Source organism: Physeter macrocephalus, chromosome 20 (genome assembly GCF_002837175.3).
Source record: "Physeter macrocephalus isolate SW-GA chromosome 20, ASM283717v5, whole genome shotgun sequence".
In the NCBI taxonomy this organism is placed as follows: Eukaryota; Metazoa; Chordata; class Mammalia; order Artiodactyla; family Physeteridae; genus Physeter; species Physeter macrocephalus.
In genome coordinates, this window is record NC_041233.1 from 84,664,378 (window position 1) to 84,688,778 (window position 24,401).

The 24,401-nt window shown below is 56.0% G+C and overlaps 2 protein-coding genes across 4 annotated transcripts in view; one reads left to right on the top strand and one right to left on the bottom strand.

Moving 5' to 3' along the window:
* Positions 1–582: 582 nt before the first annotated feature.
* Positions 583–7,866, bottom strand: ECHS1 (enoyl-CoA hydratase, short chain 1). The gene is made up of 8 exons (XM_007101200.4): positions 7,709–7,866; positions 6,343–6,540; positions 5,743–5,870; positions 4,810–4,909; positions 3,490–3,594; positions 2,929–3,048; positions 1,739–1,806; positions 583–739 (listed from the first exon to the last, which is right to left on the bottom strand). Exons 1-8 carry the CDS (start codon positions 7,794–7,796, stop codon positions 674–676), a joined length of 873 nt encoding a protein of 290 aa, XP_007101262.2. The 5' UTR covers positions 7,797–7,866; the 3' UTR covers positions 583–673.
* A 9,679-nt stretch (positions 7,867–17,545) lies between these two features.
* PAOX (polyamine oxidase) overlaps positions 17,546–24,401 on the top strand; it is a 9,082-nt gene continuing 2,226 nt past the window's right edge. The window contains exons 1-6 of one of the 3 annotated variants that reach the window (XM_007101178.4): positions 17,546–17,789; positions 18,292–18,778; positions 19,894–20,093; positions 21,687–21,939; positions 22,654–22,766; positions 23,564–23,721. In XM_007101178.4, coding sequence (XP_007101240.2) covers positions 17,606–17,789; positions 18,292–18,778; positions 19,894–20,093; positions 21,687–21,939; positions 22,654–22,766; positions 23,564–23,721 — 1,395 coding nt within the window. In that variant the 5' untranslated portion in view covers positions 17,546–17,605. Of the gene's footprint in view, positions 17,790–18,291; positions 18,779–19,893; positions 20,094–21,686; positions 21,940–22,650; positions 22,767–23,563; positions 23,722–24,401 lie in introns of all 3 variants that reach the window. The other 2 variants (XM_055081319.1, XM_024121515.3) reach the window with 2 other exon arrangements.

Genomic DNA, 24,401 nt, shown 5'->3' on the forward strand with positions numbered 1-24,401 from the left:
TACATGGAGAACCATTTTTGTACAAAGAAAACTGAATTTCACACCGGAGCATGTGTTCACGCACGTGGGCACAGAAAGACATCTCGAAAGCCACGACCCTGTGAACAGTGGTGACCCTCGGAATGGGATGTGGGTGCCTTACTTTAAGAACCTCGTTCTGTTTGAATGTTGTTACTGAGAATGACAGACGTTTTTAAAAAGTGACAAAAAATTCAAATCTAGCGGAAACTAAAAGAAAGGCATGATGTGACCTGAAGCTTGTCGTTAGTCAAGAGCACGTCTCTTTTTTTTTTTTTTTTTTGCGGTACGCGGGCCTCTCACTGCTGGGACCTCTCCCATTGCGGAGCGCAGGCTCCGGACGCGCAGGCGCAGCGGCCGTGAAGAGCGCGTCTCTTTAAAGGTCCAGCAGCGGGGCCGTCCCTCTGAGCGGCCACGCCCACCGGCTGCAGACGACACCGCGGCCAAGCTGGGGGTTCTCACGAGAGCCGGGTGAAGGCCAGCTGCTGCTTGGTGGGGCGAGAGCCCACACAGCCCCCCAGGGCCCCTCACAGCTGGAGAGAAGCTGTGTGTCACTGCCACTGCGTTTGAAAGAGAAGGATTTATTTGCTTCAGAAGCTGACAGGCCGTGTTTTTCCTCTTTAACTCGAGGTGCTGAGGCAGAGGCAGCCAGCTCTTACTGGTCTTTGAAGTTGGCCTTTCTCTTCTCCACAAACGCGGACATCCCTTCTTTCCGGTCTTCCTGGTGAGAGAAGGGGAAAGGCAGAGGTGGATGGGGATGGTCACTCTGCATGGAGCCCAGGTGCGAGGCTCTGCCTGTGTCAGGGCTGCTCACTGCCTGCCGGGCTCCGCCCTGCCCTCGGCCGTCCACCCACCGGGTTCCGCGGCGGGATCACCCCGAAAACCGAATGCTCCCAATTCCCAGGGGCAGCTTGGGAATGGGTATTTTTCCATTAAACACCCCCGCCCCGCCTTTGCGATGGCCATTCAGGAACCACTAACCTATGACTCGAATAAACTCCCATCTACAGAGAACCTCAGATTCATGTACTTGGGTCGTTCACCAAATCAGGACCTGGATTTAGCTGTGCTCCAGGTCAGTCGGTGTCCGGAGGGTCAGGAAGCAGGACACGAGAATCCAAGCTCTACCTCTGCATACCTTCCTCTGTGTGCACATATGCACACATGCATGCAATCACACACACGTGCACACACGCACCTGCACTTCCTCAAGAGCTAAAGCCATTTTTAATCTTTCTTTTATAAAACACTTAGATATGACTTTCTGATAATAAAAGATCAGTTTTAATGACTATCAAGAGAATGATTTCCTTTGAGTTACTGGCAGATATCCTAGAAAATAATGCTCCAAGGCTTCAGATTACAGTATTATGATACATTCGAGCCCCATTCCAAGTAACTGGAACAATCTAGGAAAATTATGAGTAAATGGATTGCATTTTAAATACAGGAGTTGCTGTTTAAGGGTGCAATTTGTAAGATCTTTTGTAATAGGAAATAACCCTGTGTAAGTTTCTGTACTTTTGAACTTCCACACACTGTACTTACTTGAAAAAAAAAATCAATGCTCAGTGACAGAACACATGTGATCCAGCTACAGGGGAAGCTAAGAGTTCTGACTAAAGAGAAATGGTATTTAGTGATAAAACCTATAAGGAAATGCCAGGAACGTCTATGGCTGGACCGTGTGTGATCCTCCACGTGAATGAGGCTTACTTACCGTAGCAAAAGTTGAATAGAAGAGTTTCTTCTCTAACTTAATGCCCTCTGTTAATGTCATTTCAAAAGCTGAAAAGGAAAACCCTGAAGTTAGGAGCTGAGATGCCAGATGTGGGCAGAACTTTTTTGTGGAGGCAGGAAACACCCTCGGGGACTGATGTGGACTTTGACTTCACCGACGACGTTTGAAGTACAGCCTCCCCGCTCAAGTGCACCACCCCAGCTGAGACGCCCAGAGAATCCTGCTCCCGGCCTCCCAGTGGCCTGCACGGGGACCTGGGTGCAAGGTGCGACGGCAAACTCTGTCCAGTCACGAGAGGGCTGAGGAAGCCCACGACACTGAACTAAAAAAGCACGACAAATAATTAAGGACAACGCCCAGAACACAGAACTCTGTGCAGAACAGAGCGAGTCCCGGGCCATCTTTGCAGTGGAGGTGACGCAGGCGCGCGGCTCACGGAAGCGTTTCCTTGGCGGCACCTGTAGCCGGGTCCCCGCGGCCAGCGCCCGGCCAAGGTGACAGGTGCCTTGGGCCTTGCGGCACGTCCCCTCCCCTGCTGCGTGCTCCACACCCTCCTGCTTGTGTGAACGCTTTGGCCGAGGCCGGGGGCCTGGGAGGCCGGGGGCCCGGTGGGCAGAGCGGCTTGCCGCGGGCACACACGGCTGTCCCAGCTCACCGTCCTCTTGACAGGCAACACGGAGCAAAGGAACAGCCTCACTCCAACGCTGAGAACAAATCGCCATGTTAACACTCAAGCGATTCTGAGGCGGGGCGGTCAGAGCTGCTCCGCCGGCAGAGAGAGGACGCCCAGTCCACATCGACAGTCGGGGGGCACGCTCTCTTCCCCCAGCTCATCCCCGACGATGGGCGGAGCTGCTGGCCGAGAGGAGCCTCTTCCTCCCACGTGCCCCAGGTGACACTTCCCGGGCTTCCCCTGCACGCCAGCGCCAGCCCCCTGCCGCCTGTCCCCCAGGCTGGCCCTGTTCTCACGTCCTGCTTCCAAGGGGAGTGCAGGCCATTTCAACAGAATTTGTGAGCGAGCAACTAGAAACTAGAACTCTACGAAGAGCCAAAATCGAAATACCAAGAACCCTAACAATTTGTGTCCAGACTGATTAAGATGCATACTTCTGACCCCAAATTGTCAAGCCTCACAGCTACTGTGCGGCCTTCTCCACTCTCCTCCCTACCTGCATTCACGGATTCTTTGGCCATCGCTGTTACAATTTTAGAGTTGCTGGCAATTTTTTCTGCACACTTGATGGCTTCTTCCACCAGTGTCTCAACAGGAAAAATTTTGCTTACAAGACCTAAAACACAAAAAGGTAAACAACACGTGGAAGCAGCTGGTTCTTGTTCTCTAAGCCACAGCACAGGCCTCTGGGTGCCGACAAGGCAGCAGGGATACAGGAAAGGGTCCACGGTGTCCCCTGGTAGGGCCGCCCCCCTTGGCTGCTGCGGCCACTGGGGATCCAGGAGAGGGCCTGCGGAGGGTCTCGGAGACCCTGTTGCTCACGTTGGCTCTGGGAGGTGGGGCGGTTTCACTATTGCTCTTTAACCTGCATGCATGTCTCAGTCACTCCTTTGAGCACGTGGTATTTCAAATAAAAAAACAAAGGCAGCGAGTCTCCTGGGCTCCCAGGACACGGGAAACCTCTGTGCTGATCACCGGTGGGAGCCCCTGGACGCAGCCCTCCGCCCTCCACTCAGCTTCCCGAGGGCGCAGCTCCACGGGAGGCTGTGGCCCGTACCTGCTTGCTTGGCATCCTGGGCCGAGATCCGGTCACCAGTGAGGACCATCTCCATGGCCAGGGACTTTCCGACGGCACGGGTCAGTCTCTGGGTGCCCCCTGCACCTGCAGGGCAGACGGCTGCTGGGCACGGCTGGCTCTACAGCCAGGATGCACAGACGTGCTGTCCCCAAGTGCCCCAGGGCTGAAGATGGGCCCCTTGGGTGGGGTGGGTGGGCAGAGCCCAGGCGTCCAGCAGGTGGAGAAGCCGGGGGAGGCCCGAGACTCCGCAGGGGAGGCTCCTTTCCACACTCGGGCCCCCCCCGCCGGGTGCCCTGGGTCCCCTGCACCAGCACCTCTCATGCAGGAGTCAGACTAAGGACAGACACAAGGTGCTCGTGGCCCAGGGCCCCACGCCCTGACCCAACCCGAGGGCAGCCAGGGGCGGCCTCCCAGCACGGCTTGCTCTGCTCCAGGTGTGGGACGGCGCCTCCCCGGGCCCCACGCCCTGCCCCCTCCTGCTCACTCCACGGCCTCTAGCTGGAAAGAGAGCCGTCTGCCCGGTCATCCGCCCATGGTGAACCCCAGGGCTGCCAGACCGAGACAAGGAGCCACCTGAGGGGGGAACCCACAGTCCAGCAGACTCGGACACTGCCTCAATGCAGTGGAGACCTCAGGCACTGGGATGGGAAGACCCTGGTGGTCAGCCTCAGCTGACCCCAGACACCCTCTCCTGACCCCACGGCTGCTCCCTGCCCAGCCGGCTCGGGAGAGGCCTGGGCTCCAGGCTCTACACTCAGGGCAGAGACCCTGTGGGGACACAGCCCAGAGTCCTCGTCAGGTGGACCGAGGGGCAGAGGTGTCACTGTTGGCCCACTGATCCAGGCGCCCTGCCCACGGGGGAACTGATTCCCTGCTCTGAACCCGGGTGAGGCCATGGGACTCGCTCTGGCCACCGAAACGTGAGCTCTCAGTGTTGGCCCGTGGTCACCATGTTCTTTTCTCTGAGCTGCTGACCAATAAAGACCCAGCGCAGATGTGGCTCACGAGCAAGACTCGCTGCGGTCAGAATCCACCGTGTGGCCAGCCTTCCCTATTCGTGTCGGACAAGGGATGCGGCCACTCCAGAGGAGCCGGCACGGCTCCGAGGCCCCCAAACCACTCTCAGCACTGCTGTGCCCACGTGACCTTAGTGTGCAGACAGGCAGCCACCGTCCAGGCTCACAGGACAGCCCCACGTGCTTTTGTCTGACACTGGAACAGCCCAAATGCCCCCAAGACGTGGGCAGATTGAGGACGATGACTTGAAGAACCGATGCCAAAACTACCATCGGTCTTTACCTGGGATGGTTCCTATTAGGATCTCTGGCTGCCCAAACTGGGCTTTCTCTCCAGCATAAATGATGTCACACATCATAGCAAGTTCACAGCCACCGCCAAGCTGCAAAACAACACGAGGTACCACGGAGGAACCCAGTCAAAAATCACTGTTTGCTTATTTGAATTTTCTATTGAAGTGAAACACAGTCTAGGGTACAGCAAAGATTAACACAGAGATGCAGTTAGTTAACTGTTCCCACAAATTACCTACACAGTTGATGCCAGCAAACTTTCTGTAAAGGGCCAGAGAGCAAATGCTTGTGGCTTTGCAGGTCCTACAGTGTCTCTTGTGGCCACTCCACTCTCTGCCGTGGGGGCTCGAAGGCAGCCAGGAGGGAGAGAACCGACGGCCATAAACTCTGCCCGCTGACCCGCTCACCCCAAGGGAGCTTTACTAAGGAATCGTGAGTTCAAACGCCCTCCTGCCTTCTCTACAGGCCACAACCGGTCCCAGAGCTTCTGAGCTGTCCAGGTGCCTATAGGAGACCCCGATGGACCAAACAGGGGAGGCAGAGCTTTCAACAGTAGTGAAAGAGGTTAGTTTACAGGGCAGTGCAGGTTGGAAAGTCATCAAAACTGCACAGAGAGCCAACATGGGTGCCCTTAACCTTGCAGTGGGGGAAGAGCACTCCCGGGGAGCCTCAGGACTGGGGGGCCTTTACTAACAAAGGAATCTGAAGCCCAACAGCTGAATCCCCACTAACACAGCAGATGCTGAGACACCTCCTCCCTTTACAGTTCTTGGCTCTTCAGCATCACTGGTCAGAAAAGGCCTGTGAACCTGGGAACGAGACTCAGGTCTCCCCCAAATAAAAATCAGTTCTACCGCACACTCAGAAGTATAATTCCTTTAAGTGTTCTGAGTGCAAGGAGGTGGCATGGGCGGGTACTCACGGCGTAGCCATTGACAGCAGCTATGACTGGCTTCTTGACCTGAGAGAGTAGGTCCCAGTGGCTCAAGAACTTGCTGGAGTAGCAGTCCTGGAACGTTAGATTCTGCATTTCCTTGATGTCGGCTCCAGCTGTGGTGGAAACGAGGTCCCGGTTACCAGAGCAGAGACCCCACACCAACAGGTAGCTACTGAGTGTGCCCCGCCAGCAGGCACCAAGGGTTGCAGGGGACGGCCACGTGGACACACAGCTGGGCAGGGGGGACAGTGCAATACGCTGTGATACGAGCTGATGGAGGTGATGCAGAGGGATGTAGACAGGAAACAGAGCGGAGGGGGACTCAGAAGAGGCGGGGCTCACTCACTAGTCACTCGCACCCCAGCCGTGACTGCCCCTGAACAGACTGGTTTTGCTGGCGGAGCACACTCGACGTTAAGTCAGAGGGGCCCCTCCAAGCAGCCTAGGGTTTGGTCTGCTTTATGTAAATAAAGCCCCAAGTTGCAGAACCTTCCTGATGCATTCACGGAGGTGTAAGGCTGACTGCCTCATGCCACGGGTGCGACCGCACACCTGGGCAGCCTGCCACCACACTGCCCGCCTCACCTGCAAACGCCTTCTCCCCGCCCGTAAGGACGATGGCCCCCACAGCCGGGTCCTCCTCGAAGGCCTGTAGCGCCTGGTTGAGCTCCACGATCAGGCCATCGCAGAGCGCATTGAGTGCCTTGGGGCGGTTCAGCTGGACCAACCCCACGTTGCTGTTCTTCCCCTTCTTGGCTGTGATGATGTATTCAGAGGCTGCGCCTGGGGGGAGAGGGGAAAAGGGGATGTCCACTCACGGAGGCACCAAACTGGGGGGATGCACCCGTCAGTGGACAGAGCGACCCTGACAGGAACCCTGAGGGCCCCCGCTCAGTCCCTGGTGGCTGCATCATGCAGCTTGCGGCTGCATGGGTGGCTTTTACAGTGCTCTCTGCTTTCACGGATGTTGGAACATTTCCTTAAGTTAAAAAAAACCCAGCAATGAAGAGCAGCCTTCCTTCTGAATGCCTTGGTCAGCGCTTCCCAGGACGCGCACTAGAGACAGCCTGGGATCCTGTAGAAACAAGGGATGAGGAAACGCCTTCTTTAAACAAATGCCAACTAGGTGAGAGCAATTAAGCTGCAAACAGAACAGAGTTCCAGCCCTGCTGGGTGGACAGTCTGGTGGGAGGCACACGGGCAAAGGCCAACTGCCAGGGCCTGGGGGGGCGGGCAGCCCGCTCAGAGCTGGGGCCAGCAATGACCTGGAGAAGAAGGTTAGCCAAGGTGGTGGCTTCCTTGAATGGGGAATCAGGGATCACGGTACCTATCCCATGCGCTTGTGGGGAAGTGACTGAAATCATACGCATAAAGGCACCATGCCTGTCACATACAAGACCAGGAATGATGGCTGGATACAGGCCAGGATGTAGAAGCGGGTGGTCAAAGAGAACTCAGGTAAACCCCACACGACTTGGTAGCTAAGTCAAGTGGACACACAGGTGAAGGAAGAGGCCGCAGAGATTCTTTCCCAGCGACATAGACATGGCCAAGAGTTCCTGCGAAATGCGGGGTGGGGGTGGCGAGGGCGCTCGGGAGAGAGGAAGAGGGGCGCCCGGCTGGCTGGGGTGGGGCAGAACCTGAAGGACACACCCGGGGAGAAGCAGTGGACATGGGGAGGCCTGGGCAGGAGGCACTGCAGGACAGCACGTGCGACCCTTTCCAATTGCAGAGGCGCTAACCGCACGTCCTCTTAAAGTCTGAGGACTTTCACACCGAACGCTGAAATGGCCAGAGGTGCTGGCACTCCGTCCTGAGTCCCCGGAGTTGAGACGCTAGTGACCCCAGGGCTCCGCGAGCTCAGGCAGCAGGTGCTGGGAGGGGTCCGGCCCTGGGATGAGGGCCCGGAGGACCCCCACCGCGGGCCCGCCCCCCTCGGCCCCGCACTCACTGGAGGCGAAGGAGCGCGGCGCGGGGCAGCCGGGCCAAGTGCACAGCAGGGCGCGGACGCTGGGCTGCAAGGCGCGCAGGGCGGCCATGGCTCTAGCGTGACGACAGATCGCTCCGGCCGCCCGCCCCGCGGACCGCCCCCCGGCCGCGCCAGTCAGGGCCCGCCCCGCCCACGGGCCAACATCGCGAGGCCTCGCAGGTCTCGCGAGATCAGCCGGTCGGCGGACGTGGCTGGGGCGACGGGCCTGTTTAGGAGCGAAGGTCAGCGTGCGGGGACAGGGGTCAGGGGGCGGGGGGAGGGGGACCGGTGTCCAGGAGGAGGGGCCGGGGCGGGGACGAGGGGTGGAGGTTCAGGTTTAGGTCCGTCCCCTGGTCCGCGCCGCCTTTGGCGGACCCCAAGGCGTAGGAAGTAGCCCTGAAGACCTGAGAGCAAACCCTCCGGGCCGGCCGAGCGGTGGGGGTGGAAACACGCGTGGACCGCGCGCCGCAGCCCGAGCCCGGGGTGTGACCGCTCGGGGCCGGCCGGGACGCCCTCGTGGTCGGGAGGGACCGCCGGGAGGCCTCTAAAGTGCGCACCCCGGGCTCCTGGCGGAGCCGTCTGCCGGCCTGCGCCGCCTCTGTTCTTCAGACCCCGGCAGTGCCCTTGGCCTTTGGCCCTTCCCGCCGTTTCCGGGAAACGGCGTGTGTCTGGGTGCGGGGCAAGCAAGTCGTCCCCGCACCCGGGTGACTGCGCCTCGAGCCACAGCTGGGTCCCGGACTCGCAGCTGGAGGCAGTGGCTGTGGGGCATGGAAAGCCAAATCTGCTGAGGACGGGTAGACTGGAGCTCGCTAGAGCTGGGCGGATACACCTGTGACCTGAAGTCAGCCCTCAGGGCACCGTGCAGTTGTAACCCCCGCAGAAAGCCAGACTGACAGCGGGTGTTTATAGGACACCAAGCAAAGGAGTGGGAGACAAGCCTCAGATCCACTCAGACCAGCTCAGATAAGCCTCCGACCAACTTGGTCTTTGAGTTAGGGGCATTTTTAAAAAGGGGAACAAAGAAAGAGGCTGGGGTTCGTCATCGTTTTGTGACATTTCTGTGCCATTTCTGGATCTAGTTTCAGGAGTCAGGCTGTCTCCGGTTTACATTCTCAGGCCAGGCGGTCCATGGCTGGGGGGTCTGTGAGCTCATCTTGCCCTGGAGAAACAACCTGCGTTTGTACGTTAACGATGATGTTTGCAAGGCAATTGTAGAACATTCGCGATGTTATCAGCAGCAGCCATCGTAGTCACCTGACTCTGGTTGATCAGTGTTCAGTTAGCACAGGATTGAGGTCAGAGGGGACAAGAAAGGGAATAAAGTTTTGGGTGGAGAGATGAATCATGAACTCAGTAAGGGAACTCGGTTTTGGGGGGACTTGGTTTCAATAGCACGGAGAAATCAGAGATAATACTGCTAAGCAGCGTGGGAGGAGTTGAGAGGCAGAAGTAAGTGCTTAGACAAGGAAAAGATAATTTATTAACAAAATGCTTCCTTTTAGAGGCATCACGTAACTGATTTTTTCATTGCCAAGCACTGTGGCAAACCTCTACCTCCTTATTTCTCTTCCTGTCCCATTTCGTGGTGTAGGTGCTCATGGAGTACGCACAGTATTATTCAGAGCAGCTGCACGAGGTGGCTGAGGAACATTCTGCAACATTAAACAATTCATAGCACTCTGAAATGTATGTATAGGTCTAGATGTAACACGAGTGCAGCATAACACTGACTCTTTACATTGGTAACTTGGTATGTATTGAACACTAGATTGTGAATAGTTTTATTTGTATAAAATAAGATGTAATTAAACTTTAACAATGAAATCATTTATTTAAATTACTTTGATTTATAAATTTCAAATGTTTAGACACATATTATTGGCCTCCGTTTGTATTCGTGCCCAAGTTATGCAAATTCAAGGGTGGAGATAAAAAGATCACCTACATGGGAATTCCCTGGCGGTCCAGTGGTTAGGATGCTTTCACTGCTGGGGCCCGGGTTCCATCCTTGATCAGGGAACTAAGATCCCACAAGCTGCGTGGGGTGGCCAAAAAAAAAAAAAGGTCATCTACAAATAAAGAGCAAAACGGATATTTTCAGGTAAATAATAAAATCCAAATCAGAATTGAATACTCAGCAAAACTTTATTTCAGGGCTGAGAATAGACTAAAGACATTTTCATGCAAAGAGAAACATTACCAAAACTCTTTACCAAAGGAGCCTCTGTCTTAGTATGGGCTGCAGTACTGTGACAGGTACCCAAAGGGAAATGGCTCCAACGTAAAGGAAGTTTTTTCCTAACCCCCCAGGGCTGGTGTTGAGGTCAGGTGGCTGCTATCCTTCATGAAGTAATTTAGGGACAAAAGCACAAGTGACAAAAGAAAAAAATATATATATTGGACTTCACCAAAATTAAAAAAACTTTTGTGTTTCAGAGGATACAATGAAGAAAGTGAAAAGCCACCCCACAGAATGAGAGAAAAAATCTTGCAAATCATAGATCTGATAAGGGTCTTGTGTCTAGAATATATAAAGAATACTTTCAACTTGCTAAGCTAAAAAATAAAACAACCAGTTATTTTGCCATTTTTCTCTATTTTATAGAGAAAAGGGAGGAAGTTGGGAGGGGTCGTTTAGAAGAAAAGTCAATTGGAGGAAAATGAGAGTTCAGGGTGATGACAGTTCTCGTTGGCCTGGCAGCTGGGGCCGTCACTTTCCTGTAAGAGAAGCAGTGAATCTCTTTCCTGTTGGTGATCCTTCTCCTTAGGTCTGTAATTGACAGTCAAGAGGTGCCTGCCTGGGCTTCCCTGGTGGCGCAGTGGTTGAGAATCCGCCTGCCAATGCAGGGGACGCAGGTTCGTGCCCTGGTCCGGGAAGATCCCACATGCTGCGGAGCAACTATGCCCGTGCGCCACAACTACTGAGCCCACGTGCCACAACTACTGGAACCCGTGCTCCGCAACAAGAGAAGCCACCGCAATGAGAGGCCCGCGCACCGCAACGAAGAGCAGCCCCTGCTCGCCGCAACTAGAGAAAGCGCGCAGCAGCGAAGGCCCAACGCAGCCAAAACTAAATAAAATAAAATAAAAATAAAAAAGGTGCGAGAGCTCCCTCTGCTGGCCTCCCAACTCCATTTTAAACGAGGTTTTTCCCTTTATTAATTTTCACAAACTCAGTAATAAAAACAGTTAGAAAATGAGCAGAGGATGAACAGACATTTCTACGATAAAGATACACAAATGGCTGGTAAGCACACAAAAAGATGCTCAATACTGTTAGTCACTAGGGAAACGCAAATCAGTGGTATCATGAGATACCACTGCACACCTGCTAGGATGTCTATGGTCAGAAAAGAGAGGTAACTGTGAGGGCGTGGAGAAATTGGACCCTCATACAGTGCTGGTGGGAATGTAAAATGATGCAGTCACTTTGGAAAGTCTGGCAGTTCTTCAGAAGGCTAAACAGAGAGTAACCATATGACCCAGCAATTCCACCCCTAGGTATATGCCCAGGAGAAGCGAAAACGTGTCTACACAAAAACTTGTACGTGATTGTTTATAGCAGCGTTATTCTTAATAGCCAAGAAGTGAGAAAACACCCAAATGCCCACCAACTCATGAATGGATAAACAAAATGTGATATCTCAATACAGTGGATACATTAGAATTTATGAGAACATACAATGGAATATTATTTGGCAATAAAAAGCAGTGAAGTGTACTGATATGTGCTACAACACGTATGAACCTTGAAAACGTGATGCTGGAAGAAGCCAGACTCAAAAGATCACACAGTGCATGATTCTATTTATATGAAATGTCCAGAATAGGCAAATCCATAGAGGCAGAAAGTAGATTAGTGGTTGCCAGGGCCTGCAGAAGGGGGTAGTGGGTACTGCTAAAGGGTAGGGGGTTTCTTTATGGGGTGATGAAAATGTTCTAAACTTGATGTGGTGTTGGTTGCACAACTCTGAAAATATATTGTAAACCAATGAATTGTACACTTTAAATGGGTGAAGTGTACGTCATGTGAATTCTAATCAATAAAGCTGTTTATAGAAATGAACTGCCTGATTTGGTTAAACCACAGGTGATGTCACCGGCTAGTTGCAGCTTCTATTGCCATAGGTGGCCCTTGGGCATCAGGAGAAGCCCAAGACTTTGTAGCAGTCCGAATGGAATGAGGTGTGTGTGTGTTGGAGCTGCTGCTGGTGGCCTGAGACCCAGCAGGAGAGTCCAGCACCTGCCCACAGCCGCATGAGCATGTGGGATGGTGATGACAGACCAGCTGCAGGTCAGAGCGCCGGCTGCCCCCGCTGCTGGATTCAAGCAGTAGTGCTACACCGAGGGGACAGAAAGCAGAATGCCTGCCCCCCCACCGCCCCCCACAACTCCTGGGGTCTAAGGTGCTCCCTCCCCCGGAGTCAGAGCGCTGCCCTCTATCGCTGGCCATAAAGTCAGTGCATCACATTTCTGTGACTTTGTCTTTCCTCTGATCGCCCAGGCCGTCCATCCAGGTGAGGTCAGGTGTGAGTGGGATCCGGGCATTTTTGCACCTTGGCCTGCGAGGGCCACCATGAGGGCACTCAGCCACGTGGTCCCTGCCTTTGTAGTGTAGAGTCCTGCCAATCAACAAGAGGCTCCAGGGGGCTGAGCCAGAATTAAGTTTAAGCCCCCAGACCCCGTTTTGGCCATTCCCACTCAGGGATGGTCAGAGCAGAATCTCGAACTTTCTAAATAGGCCTACGTAATCCCTTATCATCCTGACATTTACTAGGGAAAGGTTGGCTGGCAGAGAGGAGGGAGGAGGTGAGAAGGGTGGAGTGGAAATCTTTGAGGCTGTCCCACCTCCTGGCAATACTGTGGTGCAGTGGGTAAGAATCCACCTGCCAATGCAGGGGACATGGGTTCGAGCCCTGGTCCGGGAAGATCCCACATGCTGTGGAGCAACTAAGCCCGTGTGCCACAACTACTGAAGCCCACGCGCCTAGGGCCCGTGCTCCTCAACGAGAGAAGCCACGGCAATGAGAAGCCTGCACACCGCAACGAAGAGTAGCCCCTGCTCGCCCTTGACTAGGGCCTTGACTAGGGCCCTTGCTGCATGGCCAGTGGCAACTGTGAAGGGATGGGAAAGCCAAACACAGGACACAGGGTAGTTTCAGAGGTGACAGAGTCAGCTGATGGGACAAGGACAGTGGGGCTGCAACCTGAGAATGTGGCGGCAGCCATTGGGCCCCGCTGGCAGCCCAGAGAGAGGCCCCAGTGTGCCCGGAGTGGCCCAGGCCCAGCAAGGAGGCCTCCTGCAATGCAGGACGAGCGCACAGATATGCTTCTCAGAGCCCCACGAGGCTGCACCAGTAGCTTGATTTCAGGGGTTACACCAGGGACCTCACTGTGGGCGTACCTGTGAGGGACCCAGAGACCAGTGGTGTGTTTGTCTGTGGAGCTGGGACCCAAAGTCTGCAGGCTGAAGTGTCCGCAGGGTAGACCAGACCACTGGGACGTTGGCAGCAGCCCAGTGACCCCGCTGGGCTTCAGCTTAGCTGACCCTTGGGGGAACCTCACAGGAGGGAGCTACACTGAGCTGGACTTTGCTTCAGGAGGCAGAATGGGGGGTAAAGTTTCCCCCTGCAAACAGGGACACCAGGGTCAGGGTGGCTGCACGCAGATGGGCTGTTTCAGTAGAATTGCCAGGTCGCCTGGCGTTTCCTCATTAGTCGCGGGATGTCAGGCTGAGCGACAAGGCCAGTGTCTGGCTCAGCGTTATGGCTGCTCCCGGGCCCAGCGCTTTAGCCAGGAGTTGGAGCTGCTGACCCCACGCCGCCTCTGGGTCCAGTGGTCACTGCCATCGCCGAAGGCGCGACTCTCGGGCTCCCTGCCAGGCTTCGCGCCTCTCCTGCCCTGCGGGAACCGGACGAGCTGAGCCCCCGCCCGGGACGGGCACGCACGGCGCCCCGGCGGCGCCCCGGCAGCTCCCGCAGCTCCTCCCCCGCTGCGCTGCGAGCGGGGCGCTTCATCCCGGCTCTTTCCCTGCGGGTGGCACCGCGACCAGCGTGAAGCGCGCGGGGCGGGATGGGGAAGGGGTGCGGGGGTGCGGAGGAGCTTGGGGAGGCGGCAGTCAGAGACGGGGGAAGGGCAGGGGGTGCTCCGCGGGTTGGGGGGTGCGGGGCTGGGGAGTGGAGAGCCCCGGGCCACGGGCCCAGCAAGCAGCAAGCAGCACGCAAGCCACCCTGCGCCGCTGCCGTCCCCCGGGGAGCGGGCCGTTACTAGCAGTCATGCCGCGGGCGCCTTGACCTGCTTGGCGGCCTGCTCAGGATCAGAAGCCGGTGAGCCTGCAGTCTGGGCGCAATGGGGGCGTTTTCAGAGGCCGCTTCGGGTCCATGGCGACACCTCTCCGCACGCCTTTCTTTTAAAGGGCAGGCATCCCTTGCATGCACGTTTCATTGGAGAGACGATCCCGTATTTATGCGACTGTTTCCTGTCTCCACTCACTGAGCTCCATGAGGGCTGGGATTCTGGCCCTGTTACTGCAGGGGTGAGGCTTCACAGCTTGATTATTTGCATAAGTACTGTCTTATTGCTTAAGAAGCAATTAGATTGCTAAATCCCTTTTCACATTCCAGGAAGTGGCTGGCACTGGGTGACTGGCAGCATCCTGGGAAGCTATTCTCTGCAAACAGGGATTCCAGGAAGGGGACAACAGGCACAGTTGGAGGTGGGTCTACTGCATCCAGTAAGCTGACCCTCCCCACTCCTGTCCACTCTCTGGCTCCCAAAATATTGGCAGCCAGGTCTATATGCTCCAGGCAGGAGACTGGAAGACTCTTCCCAGGGAGCATGACCAACCCAAGAGGAAAGACCTAGGGATATGGATGGAGGTTCCCCAAATAACAGCCTCCCCAGAATCAAGCTCAAATTTGACGAGCCCCACTCACAAACAGCCATCTGGTCTACCATTCCTCGTCACCAGCAGACAGGCAAACATAACCTGACATCTCAGAGAGCTTCCTCCTGGAAGACAGAGCCAAAAGAAACAGGAAGAAGAACCCAGAGCACAGCGACTGAGAGGAGCATAGCACCTCACGTCTCCAGATGAGCGAGGACAATCTCCCTGGAAGATGAAGCAAGAAGAGACCCTCCCCTTTCTAAAAAGAAGCATTTGTACAAGAAGAAAGGGCTCCTGGAAATGAACACTGTGACAGCAGAAACGAAAGCCTCAATGGAAGAAATCACACAGAAAGTGTCACCGGGTTGACGGGCGTTATAACAAAACAGCTCCAACCGAGGAGGTCAACGGAAGACCCGGACCAGCAATCTTGGTTCCGCGATAGTAAGCAAAGAATAGCAAACTACCGCTTTAAGCTTAAGCATAAAGCAAAGTTTATTTAAGCATAGGTACACTCTCAGAGAGTGCTGTCACCAGGTTGACGTGCGTTGTAACAAAATAGCTTCAGCCGAGGTCAACAGAAGACACAGACCAGCAATCTCTGTCCGCGATAGTAAGCAAACTACCACGTTAAGCTTAAGCATAAAGCAAAGTTTATTTAAGCATAGGTACACTCTCAGAGAGGGGGAGAGAGAGAGAGAGAGGGAAAGCGGGCTGTTTCTGAGAGCAGGCTGTTTCAGCGAAGTGAAGCAAGACCAAAGCAAAGTTTATCAAAGCAAAGGTACACTCTCAGAGAGAGAGAGAGTGGGCTGTTTCTGTGAATTGAAAGCAGCATTCCCGTACAGGCTTCAGGGCGCTTTTAAGGAGCATTTTGCAGGGAGGCGGGGGCAGTGACAGGGGATCATTATTTGATCGACAGTCCCGAGCTATGGAACAAGTGTACTGCTGCGCATATGCTCTCACCCTTCAGTCGCTAAGAAACGCCCACGGGGGTGGGGGCAAAACCATACACAGATTTTCTTATGATGATGGTATAATGAGTTTGGGTTTACTATAGGTTATACACCTGTCTGGTCTGGGCATGCGCAGCCCGGGGACGTTCCCTTGTGTTACTGTGCCCCTCTTTAACAGGATAAGCTGCCCACCATATGACCACAGTTTCAACTGTTCTGGGTGGGGTCGGGGAGAGTCCCCAGATGCTTGGGTGTGACTCGATTGCTTCTTGTCTTTCTCGCCACTGTCACCTCCTTGCTGCGAATGTCTGATTAACTACCTAACAAAAGGAGAGCAGAAACGTAAAGATGGGAAAGAGGAGAGAGCACATGTGAGCATTCAAGGGCCAGGCTCAAAGTCTGACAGCCTAAATTAAGGGCTTTAGGAAGAGGTAAGAGTAAACCCTCAAGAGTTTGCTTAGGGAGGAGTCATCAGGAGAAACAACTGATTAGGGAAATAATCAATGACATCATTTGCCAGGATTGAAGGACAGGAGTTTCCAGACTGAAGGCCCTCTGAGTGCCCAGCACAGTAAGTAACAACCGAGGCACATGGAAGCACCACGTGGTGAAACTTCAGGAGAAGATCTTAAAAACTTCCAGGGAGGAAAATGTCCCCACTGCTTGTAAAGGATTAGAAATTAGAATGGCTGTGGATTTCTTCACAACACTCCTAGGAGGGAGGAGAAAGGGAGCAATGCCTTCAGAGTTTGAAGGAAGAGGATTCTGACCTAGAATTCTATGTCCCGGCAAACTACAAATCAAGTATGAGGGCAAAATGAAGACATCTTCAGCTTTGCAATATCTTTAAAAAAAATGATCTCCCAGACACCTCTTTTCAGCTTCACCAAAACAGGAAAGTGAATCCAAGAACAAGGATATATGGCTGAGGAGGGCAACACAGGGAGAGAGAAGGGCTCCTCCTGGAGAAGGAGGAACACCCCAAACAGAAAGACTACCTGCCCAGCCTGGAGCTAACTCCCCTCCCCGACTACCCTCACCCCACAGGGAACAGGTGGCCACGGAAGTCCACGGAGGCACGGGTGCGCCGTGGTTTGGAGCAGCAGTACCCAAGTGTGGCTGAGAAGGAATGATGTGCCCTAACTGGGTTTACAGGGAAGCCTGAGGACCCTTTTAGCAGAAGGCAGGAGCTTTCTAATCCCTGCAAGGCAGTAGGCGAGACCTGCCGGAACGAGAGGAATTCTCCAGAAATGCCTGCAGGCTTGAATATGTCTTCCTCTCCTGGGGCCGGAGGGGGAGGGAGGGACGTAAGACTTGTTTCTCCATTTACCGTTTATCTTGAACTTTGTATTTCATGTGTGTTGCATCCTGTGTTTGTAGACTTGTGACTGTGTATACACACACACACACACACACACACAAAGTGTCGTCGCCTGGAGGCTTTCTCCCCGTCCCGCCCTGACATCTCAGCACCCACCGTCCACGCGCTCCACCGGGTCGGGAGGTGACGGCGCTCGCCTCCGCGTCTGAAGCTAGAAGGAGGCGCCTCCTCCGCCTTCTGGTCGCCGTCCCCACGTCTCCTTAGGAAGAGGACACAACCCGACTGGCCAGCCGGCCGCCCCGATTCTCCCTCGGTGGGGACGCTTGCCCACACCGGCCGGCACCGGGGGATACTCACGGACACTTCCGCACTCGCCCTCGCCCTCCCCGGCGGCCCTCCGCCACCATCCTAGGGCGTGGGCCAGACCCATAGGGGCAGCCCCAGGCCCAACCCAGAGGGGCGCGCGGAGCCAAGGGGGGCCGACGCGGGGGACGGCCTTGTCCCACGCCCCTTGCTCCACCTCCGGTCCCGCCTTCCGCCCCGCCCCGGGCCCCCTTCCTCCTCTGGCCCCGCCCCGCGGCCCCATCCGCCTCCGGCCCCGCCCCGAGCCCCCTTCAAACTCCGGCCCCGCCCCGCGTCCCGGGCCAGCTTCGTGTCTCTTCCTGGCTCTCCGAGCCTCCGAGCGGCGCGGACGCGCGGGAACTGCCCGGGACGGCGCGATGCAGTCGAGTGGCCGTCAGGCGGAGGCCCCGGGCCGCGGCCCGCGGGTGCTGGTGGTGGGCGGCGGCATCGCGGGGCTGGGCGCGGCGCAGAGGCTCTGCTGCCACCCGGCGTTCCCGCACCTGCGGGTTCTGGAGGCCACGGCCCGCGCCGGCGGCCGCATCCGCTCGGAGCGCAGCTTCGGTAACAGCCCTCCCGGAACTCCTTCCCGGAACTCCTTCCCGGAACCCCTTCCCAGAGCCCAATCCGTGCCGCCAGAGCTCTGCCGTCTCCTGGCTCGGCCTGCGTCCGGGGTTAAGCGACCCGGAACCCTTATCTGGCCCGTTGAGTGAATCCTCGCACTGCTTCAGTTAATTAACCGAAGTTCACTGGTCCCCGAAACTCAGCTGCCCGCATGAGCAGGGCCGGCCCCTGCCGTGCGTGGGGAACCCGTGGCTCTGCACAGTTGCCCCCGGTTCTGGCCCCGCAGGTAGCTCCGCCTCCAGCCTCCAGCCTCCAGGTCGCCCCTCCCGGTGTGCCCCTTAAACTAGGTCTGATGGGCCCTGCCGGGAGAGTCTGTGGTCCTCAGGGACCGTGCGGGCCTCTGGCAGAGTTTCAGAGCATATTTGGGAAGGGCAGGGCTCCGTGTACAGAAGAAGGGCTCAGGGGAGGGAGCCTCACAATGGCCTCTCCTGCTCCCTCCCAGGTGGTGTGGTGGAGGTGGGCGCTCACTGGATCCATGGGCCCTCGCAGGGCAACCCCGTCTTCCAGCTGGCTGCCAAGTACGGGCTGCTGGGGGAGAAGGCATTGTCGGAGGAGAACCAGCTAATCGAGACCGGGGGTCACGTGGGCCTGCCCTCTGTGTCCTATGCCAGCTCCGGGGGAAGTGTGAGCCTTGAGCTGGTGGCGGAGATGGCCAGACTGTTCTACAGTCTCACAGACCAGACCAGGGAGTTCCTGCACGCGGCCGAGACCCCCACCCCCAGCGTCGGGGAGTACCTCAAGAAGGAGATCCGCCAGCACATGGCCGGCTGGACAGAGGAGGAGGAGACCAAGAGGCTCAAGCTGGCCATCCTGAACAACTTGTTCAACGTGGAGTGCTGTGTGAGCGGTACCCACAGCATGGACCTGGTGGCCCTCGCACCTTTCGGGGAGTACACTGTACTGCCAGGGTTGGACTGCACCTTTCCTAGGTATGTGCGTGCCCCTCCCACCCAGACAGTCCTCCATGTACCCAGACCCCTCCGTGCCTCCCAGGGGTCCCCCATGCACCCCAAGTACCCCCATGCAGCCCAGGGGTCCCTACCCGTACCTCAGGCCAAGCTTTGGCAGGCAGGGGATGGGTGGGAGAGACGGGGCTGTTTGTCTTCCTTGTTTTAGGGAGATTGGTCATTTACTTCCCTAGTTTTGCTCACTTATGAAAAAGAAAAGAATTGTTCTCAAAAACAAGTGATTAAAAGAAGGAAGCGGGGCTTCCCTGGTGGCGCAGTGGTTGAGACTCTGCCTGCCGATAAGTTCTGTATTAAATAATAGTATTAGTTATGTTGTAAATATGAAGAAACAATGAAAGTACAGTTCAGTGTTGGACCTCCATGTTCAGTAAAACAGAAAAAAAAAAACCCACTCTTGGGCTTCCCTGGTGGCGCAGTGGTTGAGAGTCCGCCTGCCGATGTGGGGGGCACGGGTTCGTGCCCCGGTCCGGGAGGGTCCCACATGAAGCGGAGCGGCTGGGCCCGTGAGCCATGGCCGCTGAGCCTGCGCGTCCGGAGCCTGTGCTCCGCAACGGGAGAGGCCACAGCAGTGAGAGAGAGGCCCACGTACCGCAAAAAAAAAAAAAAAAAAAAAAAGAAGGAAATGCATCTTGTAATGCTTTGTTCCTCCCACGTTTAGGAGACCTCCTGCTTGTAAGCACTGTGCGGGGGCTTCGACCTCAGAGATGGGCAGACAGGCCCTCCTCTGTGTCGGTGTGGCTGTTCCCCCATGGGGCACTCACAAGACTCTCCAGGACTGCCCTGCACAGGGAGGGCACTGTGACCAGGCAGATGCCCAGAACAAGAGCCCTGGGCTTGGTGAGGAGGGACCTGCTCTCCACAGATTACCTGGGGAGCTTTGCATCCCTTTGCTCACTTAATCCTCCCATGCGACCCCCCTCCCTCCCTGCTCTCCTCCCTGGCTGAGCCAGGCAGGCCCCCAGGCCAAGACCACAGCCCGTTGCAGCTCCTTGATCGGGTGTGAGCTTGGAGGGCTTGTTTCAGAGACTCACCTCCAGGGCCTGGTCCTAACCACGGGACACCTCTGTCTCTCCCAGGGGCTACCAAGGACTCACAGACTGCATCATGGCCTCCTTGCCCAAGGACGTGATGGTTTTTAACAAGCCAGTGAAGACCATTCACTGGAATGGGTCCTTCGAGGAAGCTTCTGCTCCTGGGGAGACGTTTCCGGTGCTGGTGGAATGTGAGGATGGAGGCTGCTTCCCAGCGCATCACGTGGTCGTCACTGTGCCGTTAGGTAAAGCCCCTCCAGTTCCCATCCCAGGGGCCCCTGGCCTCTGGCTTTCTTCAGCCTCATTGGCTCTGGGGTGTTTGTTGGCTGCTAAGCGCACGTTTTCATTCTGAGTTTGGGATAGAGTTACTCGGTTGTGCTTTGTAGCAGTCGAGTGCTTTGGAATAAAGTTTCACAGAAAGAGAAAACGCAGGGCAGCAAGTGTCTTGCTCCTTTTGGAGGTAATTTATGGAAAGGTTGGGAGGTTCACCAAACTGCTTCCTTAGCGGTGGAGAGGGCGTGAAAGCCAGGTCTCGAGTTTAGGTCCCGGTGGTAATCGAGGAAGGAGTCGTGCGTATAATCCTATTTAATTCCAGATCTGATGCTTTAGACGCAAGTCTTGGAGTAGGAGCGGGCAAGTGGGCAAAAGGTGGAGACGGTTGAAAGCAAGTCTGTGCCGGCTCATCTCATTTACTCCTGAGGCAGCTGGGGACACATCTGCCCCATCCCCATTTGACAAATGTGAACAGAGATAAGTCACTTAATCGCCCAAGTTCACAAAGCTAGCAGGTGCCAGAGTGGATGGAAGATGAAGGGCAAGAGTCTCCCCCCACCTCCCCCACCCCCATCCCCACCCCAAGGGCGGTGGCCGCATGTCCTGCCTGTCCCCTCGCGAGAGTCGGGTATGGATAAGCTTGCTCAGTGCCCGGCTCCTTTTTCCCACAATGGAATCCCACCAGACATGTTAGCGCAGTGTTCTGCTGCCCCTTCGTTTCCGAATCAGCACAGACAGGTCTATCGTGGTGTTTTTTCTTTTACATGGACGGCCTCGTTCATGCACAATTGTGGTGCGTGGGTCACTGAAGCTGCTGCAGTCAGTAGGTGCATCGCTACGGCTGTGTGGTCGCTGTTCACAGGGGGCCAGGCACCTGTTCCGTTTGTTCTTTACAGCCACACTGTGTTTTCTCGTATGTAGGTGTCGTTACTTGATACTGATGCAAATTTAGATGGTTTTCACTTGTCCTGTTGCACACAGTGTTGTACACATGTGTGTTTAAAAACACTCGTGGGCACATATGTGTAGGAGCAATTCCAGTAGGAGGAACTACTGAGTTGAAGCTCTGCACCGAGAGGACGGCCGTGGAGGGACGGTCCCCTCTGTGGATGCTCACGGCTGGTGCCTTGTTTCCTGTGGGGTTGTTCGTCCTTTTCTTGCAGACCCGCGAGGTTGGCTTGAGCTGCGAGTATTTCATGTCCTTGCGGTTTGACTTTGGCCTGAACCTGCTTAATTTCCAGGTGGCTTCTGGGTAAAGCCGGCGTGTCTCGCCGCCGCTGCAGGCTAACCTTGGGCAGACTGAGACGCAGAAGAGGCTCAGGAGGGAGAACTGTCCCCACAGAGGAGGCTGGGGCTGCGACCTGCTCCTGCCTGGCCAGGTGTTCATGGGGCCTGTCGTGTCCCTCCACTGAGGTGCTGGCCAGGATTCCCGATGGCCAGCCTGCGTGGGTCCCAGACGCCTCTTTCTCTGACTGCTGTGACGGGGTCAGGGTGCCTTCCCGTGGCTGTCAGTTCTGGTTTAAGCGATTGACGTGGTGTAAACCGAGTCTACTTATGAATTCCAGGTTTTCTTAAAGAACGTCTGGACACCTTCTTTGAGCCGCCACTGCCCACCGAGAAGGCGGAAGCGATCAGGAGACTAGGCTTTGGGACCAACAATAAAATCTTCCTGGAGTTTGAGGAGCCTTTCTGGCAGCCAGACTGCCAGCACATCCAGGTGGTGTGGAGAGACACGTCGCCCCTGGAGGATGCCGCGCCCAAGTTGCAGGATGCCTGGTTCAAGAAGCTTATTGGCTTTTGGGTCCTGCCTTCCTTCGGGTACGTGCTCTTCCCAGGTTCTCTGGGGAAGCCTGGTGTGAGCTCTGCGTGGGGTCCAGCGCCATGTCGATTCTCTGTGAGGTGTTTCTGGAGGGTTTGAATGGGTAGGGACCCCAAGGGCACCTTAAGTGGTGAGACAGACACCCTGGGCCCACCCCTTGCAGGGACAGATGGAGACCCACTGTGTGCAGCTTGTCAGCATCTCTCGGGACCTGGAACGTGCAATGAATACTTGCAGTTGTTTTCCTTGTAAGAGACACACTTTGCTATTTATGAGAAAGTGTCTGCCAGATACCCAGGCCCGAATGCCTCGGGCAGCCGAGCCAGGGTCTGCGTGGTATGCCCCGTCCCCTCCGGCCCGTCACATGGGGTACTAGAAAGACACGCACCCGAGGGTCAGGACTTGATACAGTTAGTGACTCGCTGCCTCACGGGACACTGCAGCGGTGGGGCATTTCCCAGTGTGTGTGGGCGGCAGGGAAGCCACCGGCTCTGCTCATAGGTTCTGTTGAGTCCCCGACTGTGCTGGGGGTGGCCGTCCCCACCGGCGCTCAGTGGTGGAGACAGAAGGAACCGTCTCAGTGCCCCGAGAGTTCTGGCCTTGCAGACCCCGTGTCGAGGGGCCCGGGGAGCTCGCGGCCACACTGGCGCAGCCACCGGCCCGGGGGGAGGCCGTCTGGGTGTCGCGGGTCCAGCGATGCTTCTCTCCAGCAGGGCCAGCCAGGTGCTCTGCGGCTTCATTGCGGGGCTCGAGTCTGAGTTCATGGAGACGCTGTCGGACGAGGACGTGCTCCTGTCTCTGACACAGGTGCTCCGCAGCGTGACAGGTACTGACTGCGGGGCCATGCCGCCTCCTGCCCTGGTGGCTGGTCTCTGACAGGAACCAAACCTCTCACCAGAGAGGAACTGGGTTCAGCCCTGAGTGGCCGGGGACTGTCCTTCCCGTTAGTGCATCACTAAGATTTCTTGTCTCTGAGGGACACTTCCCACTTCTCTTTTCTAAAATCTGCCGCCAAGATGAACGCGATTGTTCCTAATCAGGGCTTCATAGACAAGACGCTGAGGCTTGGGAAAGGCGGCGGTGCCTGTCGGGGGCTCTGCTTCCAGGGCCTCCTGAGGGGAGCCCCTTACTAACACCCTGTGGGCCTTGGTTTTCTCCCGGGCGCGTCTCTCACTTTTAGCTGAGAAATCCTTCAGGTGAGAGGCTCCTTGTTGTTGTTGTTGTTGTTGTTTTAAAAAATTAATTAATTAATTTACTTTTGGCTGCGTTGGGTCTTCATTGCTGCGCGGGCTTTGTCTAGTTGCGGCGAGCGGGGGCTACTCTTCGTTGCGGTGCGCGGGCCTCTCATTGCGGTGGCTTCTCGATGCGGAGCGCGGGCTCTAGGCGCGTGGGCTTCAGTAGTTGTGGCACGCGGGCTTCAGTAGTTGTGGTACGCAGGCTCAGTGGTTGTGGCACGTGGGCTCAGTAGTTGTGGCTCACGGGCTTAGTTGCTCGCGGCATGTGGGATCTTCCCGGACCAGGGCTCGAACCCGTGTCCCCTGCATTGGCAGGCGGATTCTTAACCCCTGCGCCACCAGGGAAGTCCCGGAGGCTCCTTGTTAATGCGAGTGTCTCTTGGTCTAGGGAACCCCCGGCTCCCCGCGCCCAGGAGTGTGCTGAGGTCCCGCTGGCACAGTGCCCCATACACCCGGGGCTCCTACAGCTACGTGGCCGTGGGCAGCTCCGGGGATGACATGGACCTGCTGGCCCAGCCCCTCCCTGCGGATGGCAGGGATGCCCAGGTAGGATGCAGCTGCCTGGCGAGGGCACTGGGGTCCCGCTGAAAGCCCAGGGCCCGGGACAGGCCTCACGAAGGCCAGGGCTGCTGGGTGCGATCAAGTGGGGGGCTGGGACCCCGAGACGCAGAGTCCATTTTCTTTTTGAAACTAACAGTAATTTTAAAATGTGTTATTTTTATCAGAATTATACATACATGTGGCTTAAACTGTCAGAGGATTCTATGATGCTGGCTAACAAAATAAAATAAAAACAAAATACAGCACTCTGGTGGGGGGCACGCCGTTGCCCCTTCCCAGACTGTTCTTCAGGCTGATACTGATCTCTAAATAACAGGCTTATGCTACCACTGTTTTAAACCCATTTTATAAAATCGAAGTATAGTTGATTTACAACGTTGCGTTAGTTTCAGGTGTACAGCAAAGTCAGATACACACACACACACACACACACACACACACACGTATTCTCAGGTTCTTTTCCATTATAGTGCTACCACTTTTTTTTTTTTTTTTTTTTTTTTTGCGGTACGCGGGCCTCTCACTGTTGTGGCCTCTCCCGTTGCGGAGCACAGGCTCCGGACGCGCAGGCTCAGCGTCCATGGCTCACGGGCCCAGCCGCTCCGCGGCATGTGGGATCTTCCCGGACCGGGGCACGAACCCGCGTCCCCTGCATCGACAGGCGG

Bases quoted from the DNA above. Each gene is read 5' to 3' on its own strand.
- ECHS1 (XM_007101200.4), bottom strand. From the start codon at position 7,796: ATGGCCGCCCTGCGCGCCTTGCAGCCCAGCGTCCGCGCCCTGCTGTGC. The intron at 6,541-7,708 runs GTGAGTGCGGGG...CTCTCCCCCCAG, and splicing joins GCCGCGCTCCTTCGCCTCCA to GCGCAGCCTCTGAATACATC. The intron at 5,871-6,342 runs GTGAGGCGGGCA...TTTCCACCACAG, and splicing joins CGGGGAGAAGGCGTTTGCAG to CTGGAGCCGACATCAAGGAA.